Source organism: Danio rerio, chromosome 16 (genome assembly GCF_049306965.1).
Source record: "Danio rerio strain Tuebingen ecotype United States chromosome 16, GRCz12tu, whole genome shotgun sequence".
In the NCBI taxonomy this organism is placed as follows: domain Eukaryota; kingdom Metazoa; phylum Chordata; class Actinopteri; order Cypriniformes; family Danionidae; genus Danio; species Danio rerio.
Window position 1 is genome coordinate 30,937,148 of NC_133191.1, and position 24,097 is coordinate 30,961,244.

At 35.4% G+C, this 24,097-nt stretch overlaps 1 protein-coding gene and 1 long non-coding RNA gene across 5 annotated transcripts in view; one reads left to right on the plus strand and one right to left on the minus strand.

The window, feature by feature from the left end:
* Positions 1 to 24,097, minus strand: part of LOC141378207 (uncharacterized) — a 394,144-nt gene that overhangs the window by 219,227 nt on the left and 150,820 nt on the right. The gene's annotated exons all lie outside the window — the stretch shown is intronic.
* znf804b (zinc finger protein 804B) overlaps positions 1 to 24,097 on the plus strand; it is a 233,769-nt gene that overhangs the window by 41,786 nt on the left and 167,886 nt on the right. For 2 of the 4 annotated variants that reach the window (XM_005158072.5, XM_009292381.4), the window contains exon 1: positions 4,138 to 4,842. The exons of the other annotated variants lie outside the window; for them this stretch is intronic. In XM_005158072.5, the coding sequence (XP_005158129.1) occupies positions 4,729 to 4,842 (114 nt within the window). In that variant the 5' untranslated portion in view covers positions 4,138 to 4,728. Of the gene's footprint in view, positions 1 to 4,137; positions 4,843 to 24,097 lie in introns of those variants that run through there. 4 annotated transcript variants of the gene reach the window in all.

Genomic DNA, 24,097 nt, shown 5'->3' on the forward strand with positions numbered 1-24,097 from the left:
AAAGGGTTGAGAACCACTGATGTAAAGCGATGCAAGATTTGCTTTGTTTTCGGTATTCCTAGTTGAATGAGAGAGTCTTGAGGCTGCATGTTAAAAAAATCACCATCACAAAACTCATTAAGATCGACTGAACCAATTATAAGGGAATGTAATGACCATTTAGACTTGCCTGATGGCAAGGTGTAGTCTGTTGAAGTCAAAATGTGCTGAATGCATCTACATTCCAGACCTCTGGCTTAAAAAAGGTGTTGCAGTCATTATTCTTAAGTACAATGAATAGTTTCAGGATCTTTCTCATCCTGAGGAGCTGCTCTGATTTCAGCACCACAGTCAGTGGACAGAGCAAGTCAGCTCTCCCTAAGGCCAACATTACGCTTCTTATTGCTTCTTTCAGTGGTTTTAAATGAGTTTAATTTTCCTCAGTGGCAAATCAGAGGAGGAGTGCATTCGTTTTAAGTGGTGGTTTATTGTTGGTGGAGTTGGTTATTATGTCCTGAGTAGGCCTACAAAGAATTTTATGGGTCAAAATGTGCTTTTAGTGGTAATGTCTTAATGTTATTCTTTAAGTCAGAAATAATATTTTATATAACCCGGTTAGGTGGAGGGATTGGGTTGTATTTTTAAAAGTTAGATCAGACAATGAGCAGTTTATACAATGCTTTTCAAGGGGATTGACATTTTCTTAATGGGATTTAATAGACTTTTTCAGCAAGCTGTCTGTTGAAGGTCTTCTCAAATTGTATTTTTAACTCATCAACTGTCTTTGCAATTTTTAAACAAAACCCTTGTGTTTTCATGCCATATTTTATGAATATTTAAGGTGATGATAATGACAGTTTTGTCAGTGCTGTTTATGAAAATGATTGTGTTTGAGTGGTGGACTGTTGCTATAGTTACTTCAGGCGAATGCTATGGAGTGCAACATTTGGGTTTTGGAAGTTAAAACTCAATTCATTTTCTCCATAGGGAAACATAACTTTTTACTTCTAAAGACAGACATGTTGTGAGCTTCAATGTTAATTGATTGTACATGCTTCTCTCAGGGGAATTCATTGTATAAAAAAAAATCCTGATGAAATCTTATTATTATTTTGCTAACGCACATTGAAAGTGAACAATTAACCCCAAAAAAGTTAATCTACTGGTAAACTTTGTTATCAAAATCTAACAATTTAGCTTCACTCTGGAATGGCAGTCTTTATCTGATGTTGTCAGTTTGACAGCTTGGGGGCGAAATATTGCAATACCATGACCCTCAAACCATTAGTTTGATGCAAACAAAACATAGGAGAGTGCAAAAATAATACTCTACTTCCTACTTAATTTTCCATTTCAGTTAAAAATACATCATCATACCGAAATAAGTCAGCAGGAACTTCTAGTTCACACAAACTTTAACATATGAATTTGTGGAGAAACTTCATTACACATGATGCTGTTACAGAAAAATTCTCCAGTCAGAATTGTGGTACTTTCCCTCATAGGACACTAGTTGGAAGAACCCTGGAGTGTTAATGAAGGTAGTCACAAGATTTTTATACAGATAAAGAGTTAAAGCTATTAAATACAGTCTTGCCCAGTTTTTCATATACCATTTTTTGCATTTAATAAAATTTGTAATCTTGTTGATCTGGTCCATGGCTTATAACACTTTAACAGAAATATTTTAAAAAGGAAAATAATGATTTACTGTTGCTGAGGTATGGTTATGTTTTGGCTGTTTATTTATAGTTCATTTACACAGTGATATTGCCAACCACAAACCTGGCATGTACACTACAGAAGTCATCATTGTGTAATCCGTATACTTGAAACATTAACGTCAATGTGACCTGGAGGTTACTTATACATTTCCATAACAGAATGCTGACGAGAGAGTTGCATTTTATTCTCAGCATCTCTTACTCACAGCAAACTAATGGTTGGAGAGAAGTGGTGCAGGATGTTCTGCAAAACCTCTCAAACTTACATCATCATCATCAGAGAAGGAAACAGTACAGCCATTTTTAGATCTCTCCAGAGGTGTTCAATAGGATTAAGATCTGGGCTCTGGCTGGGCCACTGAAGGACATTTTACTGAGTTGTTGTGAAGCCATCTATTGACATTTTGGTGGTGTGCTTTGGGTCATTGTCCTGGTGGAAGATGAACTGTAGCCCCAGTCTGGGGTCAAGAGCACTCTGAAGCAGGTTTTTATTCAGGATGTCTCTGTACATTGCTGCATTCATCTTCCCCTCTATCATGACTAGTCTTCCAGTTCCTGCTGCTGAAAAACATCCCCACAGCATGATGCTGCCACCACCATGCTTGCCTGACATGCCTGGTTTTCTCCAAATGCCTGGCATTCACTCCAATGAGTTAAATTTTAGTCTCATCAGACCAGAGAATTTTGTTTCTTATGGTCTGAGAGTCCTTCAGATGGCTTTTTTGGCTGGAGCTCAGACAGAGTGACCATCGGGTCATTGATCAACTCTGTGACTAATGCCCTTCTCCCCTGATCACTCACTTTAGATGGCCGGCCAGCTCTAGGAAGAGTCCTGGTGGCTCCAAACATCTTCCAGTTACAGATGTTGGAGGCCACTGTGCTCATTGGAACTTTCAGAGCAGCAGAAAGTTTTCCCCAGCCTTGTGCCTTGAGACAACCCTTTCTCTGAGGTCTACAAACAATTCCTTTGTCTTCATGCTTGGTTTGTGCTTTGACAAGCACTCTCAACCCTGGGACCTTATATATACAGGTGTATGCCTTTTCAAATCATGTCCAATCAACTGAATTTACCACAGGTGAACTCCAATTAAGCTGCTGAAACATTTGAAGAATGATCAGTGGAAATAGAATGTAGACCAGACCAGATTTCCATGAATACATTTCCGAATAAAGCGCAGGAGTGGTCGGTAACTGGTTTAATATTTGACAGGAGCGGGCGGTCTAACAATTGTGTGTGTGTGTGTTTATACAGACAGCTGGGTGTTTTTTGATTTTGTTCTCCTAACAAAAGCGATTGGGAGTGGGATTCAAAATTTAGTCCTGCGCAGATCTCTAACAGAATGTACCTGAGCTCAATTCTGACCTTCACGGCAAAGGCTGTGAATACTTATGTACATGTGATTTTTTTTTTCAGGTTTTTTATTTTTATTAAATTTGCAACAATTAAAAAAAAATCTTTTTTTCCCTGTGTCATTATGGGGTAATGTTTGTAGAATTTTGAGGAAATGAATTTAAACCATTTTGGAATAAGACTGTAACATAAAAAAATGTGGAAAAAGTGAATCGCTATGAATACTTTCCAGTTGCACTGTAAAGTGGGAATACTGAAATAAATTCTATTTTTCTGCACCATGCCTTAAAAATATGGAAATTAATTTTACCCCAGTATGTTCAATGGAAGTTATGTGCTGTGGCTAATGATAGTGCTAGCGTTTTCTTTCTACGCTTTTTACACTTAACAACCAAATGGATGCTTAAGTCTATTTAACTGATTATATTTTAATTGCATTACAACTTCGTTGTTGTGAAAGGAACCGTATGAAATTGAAAATAGTCACATAAAGCTCCAGAAGTTCATTATTGGCTAAAAAATATTTGCTGTGCATATAGCCAGTGACACAATTATTCACCTCAAAAACTCTTAACCTCATTCAGAACTAACAAGGTACATTTAGTCAGTTTTGATTTCCTGCAGACTTAAAATGTTAAAAAAGAAATTGATTCTGTAATCGTACTCGTTGTTTTTTCTGTGGACCCTATAACTTCTAATCAAACTTTTGCGTTTATGATCCCCTGGTGGAAATAACACCGTAACTGCAGTAACTATACGTTTTACATTATTATTAAATATTAAAGGGTCACGTCGTAAAATCAAGATTAATCACGGTAGCTTTAAGACAACGGTTACTATTTCATAGACAGAAATAAATAGTCATATAAAAGGCTTACATGCACGCGTGAGAATGTTTTCTTAATGCACTGATTGCATTGCAGTGCCAAAAAAACTGCCCACGTTCCGTTGAAAGCTTTATTACTCTCTCAAATCCCTCCTTAGCAGAGAGAGAGAGAGAGAGAGAGAGAGAGAGAGAGAGAGAGAGAGAGAGAGAGAGAGAGAGAGAGAGAGAGAGAGCGAGAGAGCCTCTGCTTTACACTCATTTGGATTGGACTCAGCTCAGAGCGAGGATCGTTTCAGCACCGGGAAAAAAGCATCTGCTATCCGACATCCAGCAAATTCGTGTGAGAGTTGACCGGTCAATTGAAGACACGCGCGCTCTCATATGAATCCACGCCAGCTGAAACATCACTCATACTACAAGTACCACATCACTCCATCAGCACCAGAACGGGTGTTTTAACATCACTCAACAGACGTGACTTTTTAAACGGTGTTTAATGAGGACATGACCTTACTTGAACTGTTTCTTTTTCTTGGATGTGAACGCTGTGTTTGGGACTGAACAATTCTGGCAACTCCGGAGCAACATCCAGTAACGTCGCCTGGACTGGAGAGCAGGTGCGTGTGCGTTCTTGAAGAGGAAAACAGACGGAGGAGGTGACAGAAGTGTGGGACGATTGCCAGATTACTGTTTTATCAGCGTGTCCTCGTAACGTGCTGAAGCGATCACACCACTCGCTGACCGTCCTCTGTCTACTTTAAGTCAGCGTGAACCCAGCGTGATCATCTTCAAAGTAACTTGCCCGCCTGGTCGTGTCTGAATCCCGCTCATGGGTGACGCTGGACCGAATGGCGTGCTACTACCTTGTGATCAGCTCCACGCACCTCAGCAACGGACACTACCGGAGCATCAAAGGAGTTTTCCGGGGTCCACTATGCAAAAGCACCGGGGGCGAATCTTCGGTAATACTACTCATTCTTCGCTTTTGTTTGTAAAAAGCAATGTTTTTTTTTTGAACACGCTATGCATGTCCTTTTGTTTTGCAGTGGTTTTACATTTAGTTTAGAGTTAAAAAGCAGAAAAAAGTATGTTTGTTTTAGAAGCAAAACATTTACAAGCATACATGGATCTAATAAAATATACAAATAGCATACTGCACAGGTAAAAAGAAGATCTGATGACCTATGAAACTCATTCCATCAACATGACCTTCGCTTGTAAACTACATTAGACATCCTGTAAGGATTTTATTTGATGCACTGTGATTGTTGAGGGAGTTTAGCATCAGTGCATATATCTTAAATGTCAAGCTAGTGAGTATACTGTTTTGTTTGGATATATTTGTGCTGTGAATGCTCTGTTGGGCCCAGACAATTGAGCTTTAAGCTAAATTTGACCTCAAGCACTTAACCACTGTAAATCCAATCAAACTGAGTTCATAGTTTCTCTATCCAGGACTGCAGGCGAATCCAGAATTGCATGTAATGTAATGTTTGGAAGTTGATCATGGTCCTCTTCTATAGGTGATATTGCAATACTGTTGTGTTTGGTGAGGATATTGTTGTCCGACTTTCACATTTCCCTTTGTTTTAAACACTTTTAACACAACACTTTTGTTGCATTTATGGCCAAAACAGAACCGATAGAAAGATAAGAGAAAATATTTTCTTCCAATTCAGTCAGATTAACCTGTTGTTTGTTTCCCTCTCAGCTGGTATTATTCTTGCCTAAACAGTGTTTCTGTTCCTTGATTATTCTTGTGATGGAGAATGTACAATGATGTGGCATGCAAGTGAAGTCTTGTACACGATTACACAACACTGTTAAAAACTAAGGGTGTGAAATGGCCATCTGGTCATGATACAGACTGAAATTGACAGTTGATCTTAGACAGCTGTAGGATTTTTGCCAATGCCTCAATAAAAAAGTGATGCAATAAGGCATGGGTCGGTATAAGATTGTGACGGTATGATAACCTACTAGTTTCATGGTATTGTGATCACTGCTCTAAAATAAGTTATTTTGAATTGTATTAACTTTTTTTCCCCATTGAACACAATATAGTTTATTTTTAGAGATATTTATAATATTTTGACTTTTAATTTGAAACATGTCAGGCTAAACAATTTAATTAAGTCTCTGACTATCTTTAAATTTAAAAAACACAGATTGTATAATAACTTGAAAAAGCATCTTTGGATAGCTTTCATTTCTTTGGATATAATGTAAAGCCACTGCACTGTTCAGGGCTATAGCATGCGTGTTCGTATGTTGGTGTAGAAGTGACTTGTTTTTTAAACAATTCCTGAATCGTGGGCTGACCAGTTGCTTTTGATTTGGAGGGTATTTTTGCTGTGGATACTTTTGTCCTAAATAAAGTTGATGAAATAGTTTCTATATAACTAAGGTATATGAAATAACTTTCATTTACCTTAGGCACAATATAACAAAAAATGTTTGCAAAGTTTTTTTTTTATTCATTTATTTATTTTTATTTATTTTATTTATTTATTTATTTTTTAAATGCTGGCTTTTCCAAACCATGGTAAACCTTGAAACTAGTTATTGTCCTTTGCCAAGATACAATTACTTTGATTTAGTTGGGTTATATCAATTAATTTTATCAATATAAAGATATAGGGGCTTATTTTACACATCCAGTTACATCTAATTACTTTGAAATGCAATCAAAATGTATAACATGAATATATAATTTAACTCGTTAAAACATAACCATTCTTTTCAACAACAGCACCAAATACACTTAGTTTTCTTTTAAATACCAATAAATAAAAATAATTATTAATTGTTTGGACAATTTATAAATGAAATTGTAGAAACAAATAATAGTTAATTTTCTTGTGCTGGTGCCATTTTCACAGGTCGAATGTCTGATTGTTTCATGTAGAAGGCCGGGAAAAAAAATCCAAATTCTGAGTAGCCTGACAGACAGCTATCAAGTAAAATAGCCAAAGTGCAACAAAAAGTTCACAATGAATTTACGTGAAGGGTGTATCATGTAAAAGTGCACATTTTTGAAAAGATAATGTAATCTTGTGGAACAAAAAAATTTACACTGGTGACATTATGAGCATTTCATCACAACAGCACTTCTGAAGCAAATTAGGGTCAATTGCATCACATTAAAATATTCATCATACGATACACTGAATATGTTAACATGGACACCAGTAATCTGATTCAAATATGATTAAGACAATATTCTGATTAAGAGTCCACTATCTAAACAGCGAATTTTGATTAATTTAATCCGATTAAGATCATAATCAAACTAAACAGAATGTCGATTTTAGTTGCATTTTTAAAGTGCAGTGCAGACATGCAAACATCTTAAACTATTAACATCATGTCAGACTTTCACTGCCTTTTGCAGCAGGATATATGCACACAAGGCTGTTTGACTCTATTCTCTGCACCTATTGAGTCAGTAAAGCAGAACACTCAACTGCACGATGAAATGCAGAGGGTTTTTGTTCTCCCATTCTGGGAGTGGTATCAAATTTTATTTTAAACGACTCTTCACCAACCCCTTAATTCAAAATCGCATTTAATAATTCAGTTTGTCACGGGAGATATGCATTAACTGTTCCTAAATGGAAGTGAAACTGCCGAACTGTAGTTAAAGCTAAAAAATTAACAATGAAACACCCCAAATTACATTAAACTCTGGAGGAAACGTGGACAGCGTGGTGACGCAATAATGTTAATCTATCTTTATGCTATAACATGTAAAACGGGATCATAATTGGGAACATTTAAAAAGTAATTCAAATAAACAACGTAATCATTATTGTCTTAATCAGATTAAGGCAAATAATTCCCTTACTGATGTCCATGAAATCGTAGTCACTAATAGCATATTTATTCTTGTGACATTTATTGGGTTCAAAAAAGAAATGGCACAAATCGCTTACTTAAACTAACAAAATGAAGCTACTTCTCACTGAGGTCTGGGTTTTTCTGCTACTCCCAAGTTTAAGATTAAATGTCCAACTATGGGTGGCATTTCAGACATGTTTTCCGAGCCAAATTCTAAGCTATCTGGAATGTTTTCAGTCTACAGGAATGCGTGAACCAACCACGGACCATATGTGTGCAGGTGTATTGTGTTTTTGACTTTTTTTTTAGCTTCTGGCCTGTCAGACATAATTTTAATTGTTATTTTAATTGATGTGTGAATATGAAAAATTTTGACAACATTGTCATCTTTACATACAACTTAAAAAAAAAAAGGAAAACTTTCTGAGCACCCTGAAGTGTGTACTTTGTAACTTGAAAAAGTGATTGTGTGTGTGTGTTTCAGGTATTGCCTGCATTGCAAGAACATAAATTTAATGTAAAAATTCAAAAGGCTTTCTCTGAGGGCTGTGTTTAGAAGAATTTATGGCACAGAAGAATATACAGATTGTGCATTATAAAATCCATCATATCTATGGCATATTTGAGACGCAATAAAACATGGAAACCCAGCGTGTGAGTGTGTCCATTTTCCATTTGGCCCGTCCCACGGGATGGACAGACAGTGCAGGCTGATTGGAAAGAAGCTGGGCTCAGTGGTGATGGTTTTGATGGGTAATTTCAGAGCAGCTGTTGTGAAGGGTGCATTTGCTCCAGCTTAAATCAGAGTGCCATGTTCACTCTGACTCAAAGCACGAGGAGGACACACACACACATAAAGAGAGAGAGAAAGAAAGAGTCAGGCACATACTCATATGCACACAGATTGCAAAATGACATGCTCGAGTTTCTCAGCCGCAATGACTGACAGCCTCTATTGTCTTACATCACATCCACATTAATAATCGTTTGCATATGTTGCAGTGATTTGATCCCAAAATGTCAGATATGCAATAAATCATTTAAACATGGGCATATTGGTAATGTGGTCACTATATATGCAACATTTAGGTGGTCTTTTATTTTAACTGTCAACTCTGACACAGCGCTTTGTGAAGGGAAATAAGAAGCTTTTCTGGCCAGAAGAAAGCTTTGTTTGGAATGTTCTCATTTAACATAAGAGACACTTAGGTTTATTAATATGAAGTGCTGCCTGTTATGGGGAAATATTTATTGGTGGTAATTCCAATATTTATATAGAAATTGTACATCAAAACAGGCATGACATGCTCTGGTTGTTCTCTAGCTCAGCACTAGAGGGCACCTCACTGGTGTGAAGTTTGATTGTTATGCAGCATAGAATATTGTCCATTAAACCTTATAATATTTATCAACACAATTTTTTTATTATTAACTTGTTAATATTTTATGTTTATTTCTTTATTGTTATTGCATGATATTTATTATTACATTTATTTAGCATTGCTATAGAAGGTAATAATTATATGATTGCTGACCCTATGTACCATATTTATATAATGGACAGTTGATGTTTTCAAATATAAGCTGTCAAATATTGCATTGCAAATTAAGTATGCATTTCTATCTTACATATTCATGAAAAAAATGAAATATTATAATGATAATGATGAAAAATTCATTCATAGAAAAAAGGTTTTTGAAATAAAAGCCAATTGACATATAATCTATTATTTACTTGGGTTTGTTATGATTTTTTTTTATTATTAAAAGTATTTTAGGTTTCCATTTATGCATTTATTTGATTAACTATACAGTATAAAATGAAATATTTTGGTACATTATTACAATTTGAAATGACTATTCCACACTGTTTATACCTGCACAATGGGAACATATATGGTGTGCCATATTGTTGTTGAGTATTGCAGTAATGGTATTTCTTGCAGCATAACATTTCCCTAGAGCGGGAATGCTAAAACTTTTTCTTATGAAGGGCTAGAAACCAAACTAGATTGGGGCTAGTGCGCCGAAGGTAAATATAGCTGCCATGGGTACTTCCCAATTTATTTAATAGCATTTAAAAATAACTAGAAAACTACTAGAAAATTACTTTGTATTAACTAATGCAGTTTACATTTGTTTTACGTTTTTATAACGAACAGAATGGAGTTACGCTACACCAGATTTTGCCTTGATTTGCTCACAGATGTCTTCTGCATTGTCCTCTATCCGTTGAGTGACAGTATTTACCTTTTTTAGTATTTATATCAAGTATTTATTTACGTATTTACAATTAGCATTTAAATGAAATTTCATTTCAGTTGGCTTTTTGGTACTGTAGCTCAGCAATTAAACAAACAAACAAACAAACAAAAAGATTATTTTAAAGTAGAAATGACAATCTCTATTAAAATAGGCCTCTAGTTTAGGCATCTCTGCCTTAGAGAAATGCTGTATTAACTATTTTTTATGTAATGCTCATACTAAAAAAACAGACAATAGATCTTTTTGACATAATTTAATCTAATTCACCTTAAAAACATGCTATGTCGAGATGCAAAAAAATAGATTATAGAACACTTTGAATGACTGAAAACCTTGGGACATATCCCGATTCTTGTTGGCTGTTGTCATTTTCCTTGCTTATCTCTACTCCCGCCGTTAGTATTTATTTTCAGTTCTCTGCTCTGAGGCTCAATGTTCACATTTGGGCCAGTTTAGCCAATGACATAACAGCACCTGCTGGAGAGGTGGGTACTCCATAAAGATAGTAAAGCAACATCTGTGGTCTGTTCTTCGTAGCTCGCTTAAATGATCTAAGATGATTTGGCAGATTCTTATCTTGATAACTGATCTCTAGCTAATTTGGTTCTTCAAACAAGTTCGTAAATCAGAATAAAATGTCTGGATAAACTTATCTGAGATCACTGTGTGTGTTGTGAAGGACTGATCTATCAATCCTCGAAATCATGATCAGCAATGCAACAATTGGCTTACGGCACAGTAGCGTAATAACATCATCTGATTAATATTCACTTATCCATGTGAGCTAAATTAGATAAAATTCTTAGTAAACGATTTGTTAAATATGATACGCAATACCTTTACACCTTGTTGTTGGCTGCATGCTTGGCCCTTTCATGTGTCGAGCAATTTATTTAGTTTTAAAGTTAAAGTTAAAGTTTAAAGTCTGCAACTTGTGAAGCATCAAATCACCGTCATATTAACTGTCAAAACATGTTTATGACTGCATAAATGTATTATTGCTTTTAAAAAAGTAACATTGTGCATGTCTATCAAACACAAATTGTACTAAATTGATCTAAAAAGTTCATATCAATAAGTTTTCTATTTGCACCACCAGGTGGCAGTGTTTGTGCTTTCATTTCGGGGGTGCTTAATTAATATTCGGGGGTATATATATATATATATATATATATATATATATATATATATATATATATATATATATATATATAGAGTTAAAAAATATTTACTATTTTCTGTAAGAAAATATTAGAATTCGGTACATTCTTTCTGTATTTTCATTGCTTGAACTGACCCGATCTAATCCTGTTTATATGAAATGAACCTGACCAGGTTTGAGCTACCAGAACTATTGCTATGACAACTCTTGGATCAGTTTTGAAGAACGAAACGATCCTGGATCGTGTCAAATCATCAATAACCAAATCCAGCTAACTGAGTAATCCATGTATGAAGAACGGATTAGCCAGATTTGGATAAACAGTCTATTCATGCAACATGCAAATGCCTGGCACCTAAAATTAACGCAGATACTGAATATACTATTGTTATGATTCATTTTTGGTATGTTGTGCTGCCCTAAAGCCAACTTAAGAATTAAGAAAACATTTTATTTCATACATTATTTTAATAGATTTTAGTTTCATCTGAACTCAACACTAATTATAAAAAATGAAATAAATTTCAGAAATAAAAACATGCTCATCATAACAGAGATGCATTAATTATCATTTATAGGTGTGTATTACATTTTGTATTCTTTGATGCCTACATTTAGGGCTGTGCGATTTGCGAAAAATATCTAATTGCGATTTTTATTAATTTCTTCATTTTTTTGACATATTGTGTTTTCGATTCGAGTGTCAGTAAAAAAAAAAAAAAGGAACTGAAAAGATATTAACTTAAATATTTTTTTTCTGAAAATATACAGAAATTAAACGCTAATTTTTCTCAAAAGTAAACTGTGAACACATATAAAATGACCGTACTTTTCACTATACAAATTGAACTCAAATTAGAGAGGTAGTGTAGCTTATTATACGAAAAAAAAAAAAATTATAAAAATACAAAACACTCAGCAAACTTAGCTGAAACAACTCTGAATAGCCATCATGTAGCCATCAGTGTTGCATTTTTTGGTGCTGGTTGTTGTATTTCATCATGCTGTAATAATACTTTTTACAAATTTCCTGTTTTCTGTGTCTGTGACTTTGAAACCAAAAAAATCCCATATTACCGATATCCTGTTTTTCTTTGATTTTATTCATCTATTAATGCTACTAAAGCGGCAGACGCCATCATCCCACTTGTCCACGCTCACCTGTTTGTTTGTTTTTGTTTTTTCATGTGGACATTCTACACGTCCCACATTTGCTCTGGGCTGGGGAAATTAAAGAATTAATATATATTTCATATCACAGTCTCTTGCGATCAACTAATTGCTATGTTTCAAATAACAACTGCGATTCGATTTAGATTAATCGCTCAGCCCTACCTACATTAGAAAAATCACACAAGTGTCACATGAGCTTCCCTTGTTAAAATTCAATGAGAAACACAAGTGGAACACAGTTGAAACACACGAGATGTGTGCTTTTGGAGCTTGTTCATATAAAATTTTTAATAACAGGATCACCTTTTTCATGCATGTTTCACATTAGATTAGATTAGATTCAACGTTATTGTCATTACACATGTACAAGCAGAAGTGTTATGCTCCAAAAAATGCGTTTATTTTCTCTCTGTAAAATACTTTGAGCAGCCTTGTGGCAGTTGGAAATGTGCTATATACATAAATTGAACTTGAACGTGTGTTTCAACATGTGAAGCATGTGTGCCGCTAATGTAGTTTTTCTGTAAGGGCTTCGAGAGGTTAGCCCAAGTTCTCTCTTCTCCAAACCAGCACGTGTTGCAATAAATGGGACATTCAGTGCTCATAAAAGCTGAATCCTTCTATTGTTTCCCGTAGTGTATTTTTAAAACCAATGCTAAACCTCATAGAAATGTTCCCCATCATTAAGTTTCCTGTTTATCTCACTGGACGAATTTCTCAGTCTCAGTGAGTTGTCCCAAAGTACTTATTTGAAGCAGGTTTCCGCTACAGCAGTCAACACCTGTTCCAATGCCCTGTGGTTCACCCAGTGCCATCTAATGGGGCTCCATCTTCACTTTATGGAGAGGCTCCAAGCAGATCTTATGCTAAAGTGGCTCAGTATCTGGGTTATTCGGCTTTACTCCGCCCATGATGCTGTGTGGATGTTTGATGTGGAGATGCAGCAGGGATCCTGTTTGCATCTCCAAACTGCCATCTCCCTTCGCATTTTTAAAACATGCATCCCATTGAAGAGGCATATGTTGATGTGTCTGCCTGCATGAGCAAGACACAAATGTACTATTTATGCAGAGTCTACGAGTTTTAATTAGTGCTAAAGCATTGCAGCTTTTGCATTGGAGTAAAGGGGCTTAGCGGTTTGTTTTGGCTTTAATTAAAGGTGCTGTTTGCAAGTTTTTGACTCTTCTAAAGCATAAAAAGATTATAATATGTTTGCAGATATTTAAGAAACATGCCAAGTGAATATTCTTGTTTATTTGAAAAACAATGCTGAAGTCAGATATTCTGCTTGGAAAATGCCGGAATGGCTGTCTTTGTTTTGGTTCTTAACCCACACAATGCAAGTTCAGCCAATTATATTTCAGCACAAGGGTTGCCTTAGTGCAGTGGTCACCAAACTTGCTCCTGGAGGGCCGGTGTCCTGCAGATTTTAGCTCCAACCCTAATCAAACACACCTGAACAAGCTAATCAAGGTCTTACTGGGTATACTTGAAACATCCAGGCAGGTGTGTTGAGGCAAGATGGAGCTAAACCCTGCAAGGACACCGGCCCTCCAGGACCAGGATTGGTGACCCCTGCCTTAGTGGAAAACCACTTATTCATTCATCCATTCAGAAAGGCTCTGAAAGCGTACAAGGCTCAGAAACAGTAGCATATTCATAAAATTATGAATTTTATATTCATAAATTCATACATTTATGAATTTTTAAATGTACTTTTTACAAGGCTAGAAAAATTAAGTTAATTGTTTACATTTATTATTTTTACTGTTATTATTATAATGTTTAATATTCAAAGGGAGAAATTGTGACTGAATAACGTAGAATTTGCTGCTCGGTTAGTTATTTGCCTATTAAATAACAACAGGGAAAAGGCTACAGTTTTTAATTTAAAACATATTTATTTTTTTCCTACATGATGTAATAAATTTGTATTTTTAAAAAAAATATTTTTTTTCTTCATAATTCTTTATTCTAAATCTGTTGGAAATATTTTTAATACATCAAAAAGTGTGATGACCATCTGACAAGCTAATCCAACTAAAATTAGTGCTTAAAATGTCACTAAATTCAGTATTTAAACCTCATAATGAAATATAAAATGAAGTAAATAACTGAAAAATATGCATCTAGATTTTTTCTTTAAAGTAGTTTTGCATTATTGTACTATAATATCTGCTACCAGAGCAATGCTTCTACTTTGGATTGTAATGAAATAAAGATATCTAGGGGTCATCATTTCTTGACTAGTTGGATGACTTTTAATGTCTTATGAGCCATAAGGTCAGGAAATGTCAGGCTATTCAGAAAACTACCAGCTACCTAATATTTCATTGCTAGTCTGCAGAAATGGATTATGTAGTTTGTTATTCCAGCTACTTGCATATTAGGTTTTGAATTCTTCTGAACCGCTGCCAACTTACTTACATAATGCCTGTCTGTGCTTTCTAGTTAAGAGCTGCCAAAGAAACTGTTATCTGCGATGCCACAACTTGCATTTTGACACTGTACCAAATAAAAAAAAAATTAATTAACAAAAATGAGCAGGTGCTCCTAAGTTTCTGTTGGCCCCATTGGGCTGTCATGTGAAGAGGCAGTTGTCCAAGTGCACATGACACAGGCGTACATTAATAAGTGGATTATGTAGTAATTTTTGGCTTAAATGTCACTAACTTTGCCCTTATTTTTTTGGTGTGTATGTGTGTTTTATATATATATATGTTAGGGCTGCACAATATATCGTCGATCATTCACAGTAGACAAATCACAGGATATAGAATCTTGAGTCTGTATATATTATCATTTTTGTGTTTTTGAATCCAGTGACTGTATAAGAATTTTTGTACGTTTGTAACTTTTAATAATGATACATTTTATTGAATAATTTTTATTAATCAGTTATTGTACCTGATTAATCAGTTATTGTACCTGACATGTAGTTATTGTACCATTTGACTAAATGACAAAACATTATTTCAATTGTATCTATTTTATTTGTATTTATCTATGATTGTAGATGGTTTATCATATTGTATGCAGATGCACTTCTCTATAGAATCATTCTAATCAGTCTAAAAGTATTCATTCTTTCCAAATAGAGACATTCAATTTATCTGGTGAAATCATATTCATATTGCAATGTTTATCGTAGAATAACAAAATATGGCAATGTTAGATTTTTCCAATATCATGCAGCCCTAATATATAGATTTATATTTATACAACAGTTCTGTCCGGTTCTTGAATCTGATTGGCTGATAGCTGAGCGATATTCTGCAAATAACAGCACTCTTATAGCCTCTTAACCCTTTACCCTAATGTATTACTCACCCACATACAAAGACTAGCAGAGGACACTCTACAGTTTGACAAATATTGCTGCTGTTAGACAACATACTGTACTTTTAAGTTTTTTTCGGTATGTAGTTGTTTAGATTGCAACTATGCAGTTTATTTATAAGGATAGTGCCTATAAGATAAGGATAGTGGCTTTATAAGGATAGTACCTTATTTATAATTTCTAAGATACAGCGCGTTAGCATTCATCAGCCTGTCATTGAGTAGAGCAAAGATGGATTGACGTTGTCCATTCATAAGATGGTGACAGAGACCGCATAATAAGCCTTTAGTGGAGGAAACATAGGTGTATTTTCAAACTACAGCTCAAACTATAGCTGATCAAAATATTATAAAATTGGTGAGTGACATTCTAAGTCAATCTCTCTCTTTTATAGAGCTGTATTTATACCACAGTACTTGTGGAGTATTGAGTGTGGGATTGAACTCGCATATCACGAATGTGTGTAATTTGTTTTGGCCGCTCTTTGAATAAACCTGAGTTACTTTTTGATAACTTTGTCATCGGTTTGTTTTTAATGAGTCTCCTGTTTGTTACTGCAGACTAGTCCAGTAAAAAGAAAGAAAGCAGAAATGCTTCCAAGTGTTTAGCGATTATAGCAAACGCAACAATAATCTGTTAGTGTTTGAGCTGCTTTGGATTTTTTTCATAATTATTGTAATCTCCTGATTGTAATAAAGAAATACTGGGAAATGTCTTTAGACTGACGGCATTACATGCCTTTCAGCATTATAATCTTAAAATGTGAGCGCGATCACCTGTTTTGTGATCACTTTAGATATTACTCTAGAAAATCATTCAAGCACTAGCTTTAAAGTCACGTTGGTGAAATAGCAACAGTTTCTGCTGTTCTGATGTCAGCTGCAGATGTAAAGGAATGGTGGAACAAAGTAGTAGATTTTTAGACTTTGTGCTTGAATTTCTTTTTTGTCTACACGATTATGCTGTCAAACTGTTGTATAAATGCAATATCACACTCGTAGCTGTGCGATATGGCTATAAATCATACTGGTTGGACACTAAGGCCTTATTGCGCTAATACTCGTGTGATATTGCTCATACATATTCTTTTAGCTAATTACTTGAAGCTTCACTGACAAAAGAACTTAAACTCTTGACTTTACTAAGTTTACCTGTTGTGATATCTCATTTCAGATGTTTATTTGCTTTAGTGCTTCAGAACATACATATAATGTAAGCATCATACAATGTTTAAAGGTTAATTTTATATACTGTATTCTTTTTCTCTCTGTCTCTCATTGCAAATGGCTTACTAATGATTCCGGTCATTGTGCTAATGAGTGGCTACTGGTGTACTTAGCTCAGCTCTTTCTGAGGAGTGCTAGCACTGTTGCTGTGCTAATGGAGTGTAGCAGGCACCGTTTAATATTCAGCCCCAGGCCCATCCACAGCCGTCCTCTGAGTTTGCCTGTCTGAAACTCTTTGTGTTGGGGTCCTGACGTTAACACGGCCGGGGAACTCTAATCACACAAGAAGGCTAATGAATCACTCTCTCCTTTCAGCTTGCGGTGCCGAAAAATACAAACAAAAGTGTGCAAGCCAAGCGCATAGACTTCAGTTATGGACCCTTTTCACTTAAACACATTTGTGGGTCATTTCTGCAACGCTAATTTGCCCGATTAGCTGATTAAATGCTTTATGAGAGCCTAATTAATCAAGGAGGTCATCCTGCATTCGCAGGCTCACAGCGGCACATACTGTAGCAGGGCCTCCGGTCTCATTTCTTTTAATCCGAAAAAAAAAAAGAAATCCTGACATAGCGTGGGAGGAAGTAACAATAGACGAGAATCCACATTGTTTTTAAACCGTAGGCAGAATTGGATGTTCATTAATGGCCCTCACTTACTGTAATTATGCAATGAATTAAAAGAAAGGTGAGGCGGAAGATGGAAGGGGAAAGAAAGAGCGAGCGCCTGAGGCTGACGCAGCTCAAAGTATCTCAGCCTCATGCTGTTTTAACAGGGCTGGGAGAGGCAGAGCGAATGACAGAATGGGTCTTGCTGGGTACCGGCAAACATGCGGTCTAAATGGCTTGAGGATTTTTGAACGTGTTTGAAAGCAATTTGTCCAGGCACTCAAAGGCCATTCTAATCAGAGGAAATGATTGTTAATGGCCTGTAAGTGTTTCTAAATGGGTCTAGAGGAGAGAAAAGGGGGAGGGGGGGTGTCTCACATGTGTCTCTTAGGCCCCGTTTACACTAGTACGTTTTAGTTTTAAAACGGCGTTTTAGAATGAAAACGATCCGCGTCCACACTCGCGTTTTACCCAGCGTTTCTGAACTGCTCTCCGTCCACACCAAAACGCTGAAAACGCACATCACGTGACCACACAGACGCTCTCGGGCAAGCGCTGCAGCCCATGTACCCAGATGAGAGCTCTGCTAGTCGGACTTCTCATCAAGCATCTCCCGCTGGATCTAATCTCACTATATTTATTAAACGGGATATTTCATTCATCTTGTTGTCTTTATCTAACGACATATTCCCTGACTTTGGGCATTGGAATCTATTACTTGTTCTCAGGTAACGTGTTTTGGCTGAGCGCAAAGATAAGTTAATGATTAATGTAACCACGTACATTCTGTATGTTGACTTATCGCTTGCCTTTATTTCCTATAATGTATAAACTTATTGTATGTTATACTTTTAAAATGGCCATTATCGATTCTTAAAACTGATACTCAGCAAAAGAGAGGGGATGTTTCGTATTTTCACTGAAATTGAAAGGAGGCAGTTGTTATCGGCTCCGTTTTGTTATAAATATCCAGACAGTGAAGATGACGCTCATCTTATACAGCACGGCGCCTCAACATGTCTGCTGTCTAAGTTGCTAATATTAAAATGAAAATAGGCAGTTCCTTAAATCATGTTTACATTTTATTGTTGAAAAAGTGAAACAACGAAGCCAGGGTGATGTGAATGAAGTTATAAAGTACACTGTTCCCTTTGAAGATTTACCCGTGTCCTCGGTATAGTCTGCTTTTCCATATCAAACTGAGAAGAAGAGACTGCAGCCTTGATCAAACTTGCGAAGTCTGAACTTACACGGAGAAGATTCAGGACTGAACTGTGTGTTAGGCTACTTAATATTCAGGAAAAGCCCCAATCAGAGAGGCGAACGTCTGCAGCCCCGCCTCCGTTTTCAGATGTCTCCGTTTTCCATCATCCACACTGAGACGGAGCAGCAGCGTTTCAAAATGAAAACGGCCTCTCCAGCGAAACTCTTTCGAAACGCTCCGTTTTCGGCGCTCGAGAACTCCGGCGTAGTGTGGACGGTTGGCGTAACCGTAGCAAAACTTATGCGTTTTCAAACTAAAACGCATTAGTGTAAACGGGGCCTTAGGTGCCTCATTTTTGCTCTTTCCAAGAAAAATCTTTACTGGGGAACAATGGTCAATGATTGGCTTAATGTGAGGAAAGAATGTGGTGTTGATAAACAAGGTGAGCAAGTATTTAATTTAAATGATCTTTTCAGTCAGTTTCAGTCATGCTGTTTTTCCAAAAACCTGAGCCTATTGATCAGTCAAGGACGTAACATGCTGTTTAAGCCTGTGATCACAACAGGTTTGGTTTGATTAAAACATACTCATAGGGGTTCGCATTGCACCATTTTTGGACACACGTTCATTATTTTAAATGTAGATGCATGATATCATTATTCACATTACAGTGTATATTCACATAGCTGTGTATTTTATAGTTTTCCAATCCTAAAGTTCACTCAGTCTTGTATATCTGCCACAAATATGGTTAGAGGTTGAATACAGCTGTGTTTCTCATCTGCATTCAAGACGGGCCGTTTGCATCTCAAACAGACTTGGATTGGCTCTTGTATTCGGGTCAAAAACAAAGAAATGAAAGCCCGTTACAACTCTTACAACTAGTCTGCGTAGTTTTTGCTTTATTTATTGCAGATAAAACAGACTAAATATTTTTTTGTAATTGTCTAACATTTGTGAAATAAACATTGCAGATGTTTACATATAGCTGTTTCATTCAGTCCATTGGTTTTTCTGAGTAAACGTGGAGGTGATCCATTCAGCGCTCCCCATCACTTACTGGTACACAACTATTGAGATTTTAAATAAAATCATTTAACGCAACGTAATGTGACATAGAACTGTGGGTGGTGATCCATAATTTAGGTTGTTCCTGTTAAAGTATATTTCAAAACCGCATAATTGGTCATGTTACAAAAAAGTTACACCAAACATTTTTTGCAGCTCATTTTGAGTCCTTTACACATTTTATAAGACTCTTAAAATACTATCACATCAGTGTACATGCAATAAATCAGGGCTAAATGTCTAAATTTAAATATTTTCTGTTTGGGTCCAGACAATACAAGCCAGAGGCCTGTTGCATAAAGCAAGCTTGGGTTTTTGCCCAGATAAGTTTGTGTTTAGTTTGAACAAACCGTGAGTTTTAGCTTAAGAAGGTTGATTGGTTTTGATTGGGTTTCAAAGCCACAGTAATGTACACTACTACATGGCTAACCTGCGCCGAAGCAGGCTTCATTCTGGGTTAAAGAAACCCAAAATGGACCCCAGCAAGCATTTTTTTTTGTTTTTAAAGGATGTCTAATAGACTTCTAAACATAATCATCTTGGCTAAAACAAGACTAAATTTGGTCTGACAGTAAAAATCTAATAGACATCTAAGAATAGGCCAAAACTAGACTAGTAATAAAATAAACAAATGAAAGGCTACAAATATAAAGTCTGTCTAGTCTGTCTATTTGATGACTAGTCTAGTTTTGGGCTATACTTGGATGTCTATTAGATTTTCACTGACAGCCTAAGTTTAGCCTTATTTTAGCCAAGCTGTCTACATTTATTGTAGATGTCTATAAAACACAAAATTGTTTGCTGAGACCAATTAGCTGTGATAAACTCTCTACAGAGTCCCACAGAGTCTGCTTTTGCTCCAAATTAAAGCTTTTCAGTCTAAAAACATTGTCTTGTTGTTATTTATGAATTATAATTATTCATACTTATATATTAGAAAATTACATTCAAATATTTTTTAACTTGTCAAGTAAAATTAATATTAAGTTTAAATAAAATTTGCATTTGCGCACACAAATTTTCTTTAATATATACATTTTTTGAGCCGTTTATGCCACGAGTTGACAGAACATTTATATTTTAAAATAAAAATAGCTAAATGTTCTTTAAGAGCTGCATTTTCGCTGTGATGATGAGGGGAGCGCTGAGGGAACGGTAAATGGGCAACCCTGATTGCTCCTCAATCACCCATTGGGGTACAAACGATACAAATATTTCTGTAATAAAGAACTGCAAATATGCAGATATTATAACAATCTATCGATAAACACACACATGCTCTCACTCTTTTCAGCTGTGGTTTGCTGATTAAATGAAAAACAAGTTGAAAACAGAGCAGCGGAAGTCTGCTGCCTTTTTCAAATCAAATTTAAGAGACTGACATGATACTTTAGTAGAGTACAGTTCATGAGTTAATAACAAACCTTTTAAGAGTACTATATAGAAATATAGGGGTCTAAAGCGACACCCATGCTGTTTTATAATTTTTACTGAATGTTTCAGCGAGACATCATTCTGCTGACTTGCTGTGGTTTTCCAAAAACTCTCACAAAAATTTCTCATAGCTGCTGCGGTTGTCAGGGGGTGGGGAATGGCGAAAGTTACATTTGGTACACATTTACAGTAGATGTGAATACAAATAAATTAGGAAAGCCTAATCAGCAAAACAACTGAGTATACCGAGGGTATACGCAATTATTGATTCACAGAAGTCATACTTCTCAAACAGCTCATGGAAAAAAGTAAGCATATGGAGTATACTTGCGTATAGCGCGACTACACCACTGGTTTTGAACCATATTTAGGTGCTATTTTAAATTTGTTTGCCACCTGTTGAACTTCATGCACATGATTGTGAGAAATAAGCTTTTATTGTGTTTATATGCTTGAAGTGTAGTGTTCTTGTGTTGTGTAAAAAGCTTTTCTTGGTGTAATGGCTATTGGTAGGTTGGTTATTACAGTAGTTGAAACAGTTATTAGTTGCTAGAGTGGATCTGTTGTTATAGGGAATACAGCTGCCAGAAGTGAAGTTTGTTTTTGTATTAAATGATTGGAAAAGAATGAGAGACGCATAATGGTTAAGGTGAGTGAGGAGCAATTGTCCACAAAAGGATGTAAGAACTAAAATTGTGTGGATCAGCTAACGTTTGACATGGGGAATAGACACATTGAATAACTTGAAAGTGTACAAGTACAAAATGGAATATGTGGAAAGTCTCTACGATGACAGAATGAGAGAAGTGTGTGTGTGTATATGTGTGCGTGTGTTTTTATGTGGGTGATAACCGCAACCAGCAGGAATGAAAGGCTGTTATAGCCTACCTGTCATGAGTTCCCCAGAATGCAGTGCACTGACCCCTATGAAAAAGGTAAACATGACAGGTTAACCACTTCAGAATTGCTGCAGTGTGAACTGACAAAGTTGACAAGGCTTCCTGAACGGGTACTGTATGTTCTGTATATTAAATTGACAAATGTAAGCAATACCAAATATATATATATGAATTGCCTATAATGTCAATACATATTATACATATGAAATGCCAAAAAACTATTTAAGCTAATATTTTTGTGCATATTCGTGTTTATATTATATCCATTGACAATTATCTGATTTAACAAACATTATCTATGGAAAAAAGTCACTTCATTTCTTTAGATTTATCATTTATAATTATGTGTGCTTTATTCATTATTTTTCATTATTTTATAAAAAAATATAATTATTATTTTGTAAACTAATGATTTTTTAAAAAAGGATTAGGTATGTTAACTGTTAGTAAATTTTTTTTTTTTTGAAACGGGGAATGATACATAAATTATTTAACTAACAGCATTCATATAGTTCTAGAGGTTGGGATTTTATTATTTATTTAATTTAGAAGTCTAGTGGGGAAATATGTTTTTATATATAAGTGCAATCATGTGGAAAAAAATTACCAAAATTGATCAAGGAAATAAAAGACTTTAGGAGGTTAGAAAATGATATTAAAAGATGGTTGTTTGATGAGGATATTTTGTTTGCATGGTGGATTATGATGTTTTATTTTATATGTTATTTTATTGTGAATGGGGTTACAGCTGGAAAGGCATCCGCTGTGTAAAACATATGCTGGATAAGTTGGCGGTTCATTCCACTATGGTGACCCCTGATTAAAAGAGGGACTAAGCTGAAAAGAAAATTAATTAATTAATGTTTTTGGGGATAATTTTGTTCCTGTTTTAAAATGTGGAGGTACTGTTTGTTTTATGCATTAACTTTATTTTGCAGCCATACTTTGTTTTTGTCAGCGAGGACCACAATGGAAACAAGGTCAGGGCTTTATTGTGTTTTTATTCTCGACAGTTTTATTTCAAAATGCATGAGATAATTGTATTTTTTTACAGTTTGTCTAAAATTTGTAAAAAAAATTCTATTAAATTCAACGACATTCCTTCATAATTTAAAATAAAAATGTAATTTAGAGATTATTTTTTAACATAAAATAATATATATTGTTCCCACAAGGGAAACCAGCCTTATTTCAATCAAAACAAACAAAACATTCTCATTTTCTGGAAATGATTCTTTTTTTTTTTTTATTTGGATTACATAACAGACCTTTGAACAAAACAATTATATACATTTTACGCAAAGCCACACCTAATAAATCAAGGACATCCAGAGAAAGCAAGAAAGTTTGAACAGTCTTTTGAATGTTATTACATTAATATCATTATATTTAATATAATTATCAAATCAGATAAAAACTCTCAAAACTCAATGTAGTTTAAAATTCATTAATTGAAGTGTTCGATTATTATTGTTAATGAAAATTAAGTTTTAAATAGCAGTGGTAATCTAAAAGTTAAAAATATAGGAATATTCAGAGCATTCAAAATTAAATATTAAATGATACTATTGCCCAGACAGAGCAAATCCTTCCTCAACTTACTCCTTCAGATCTGTGCCTCTTTATTCTCTTTTTGTGTGTCAGGATGAATTACTGTATAGTAGATCACAGTTATGTGTGTGTGTGCTGTTATTGTGAAGGCATGCATAATGTTGTTGTTGTGGAGCTCTAATTTTGAGCACAAAGCTGTGGAGAATCCATCCATTGAAAGTACTAATTAAAGCCTGGAGATGTTTCAGACAGGGTGAACTGACATTTAGCCACATGGTAACCTGCAATAAACAAACCTGAAGAGAGAGGCTTTCATATGAGTTATGCTACCTGTCACTGTCAATTCAGCTGTCGATGTACTTGATGAACTAGAAGATTTCTCCAGAGAGAGTCTGTGAATGAGTGCGTGGACCAAAAAAGAAAAGCCAGCAGCTGAGAAACATAGAG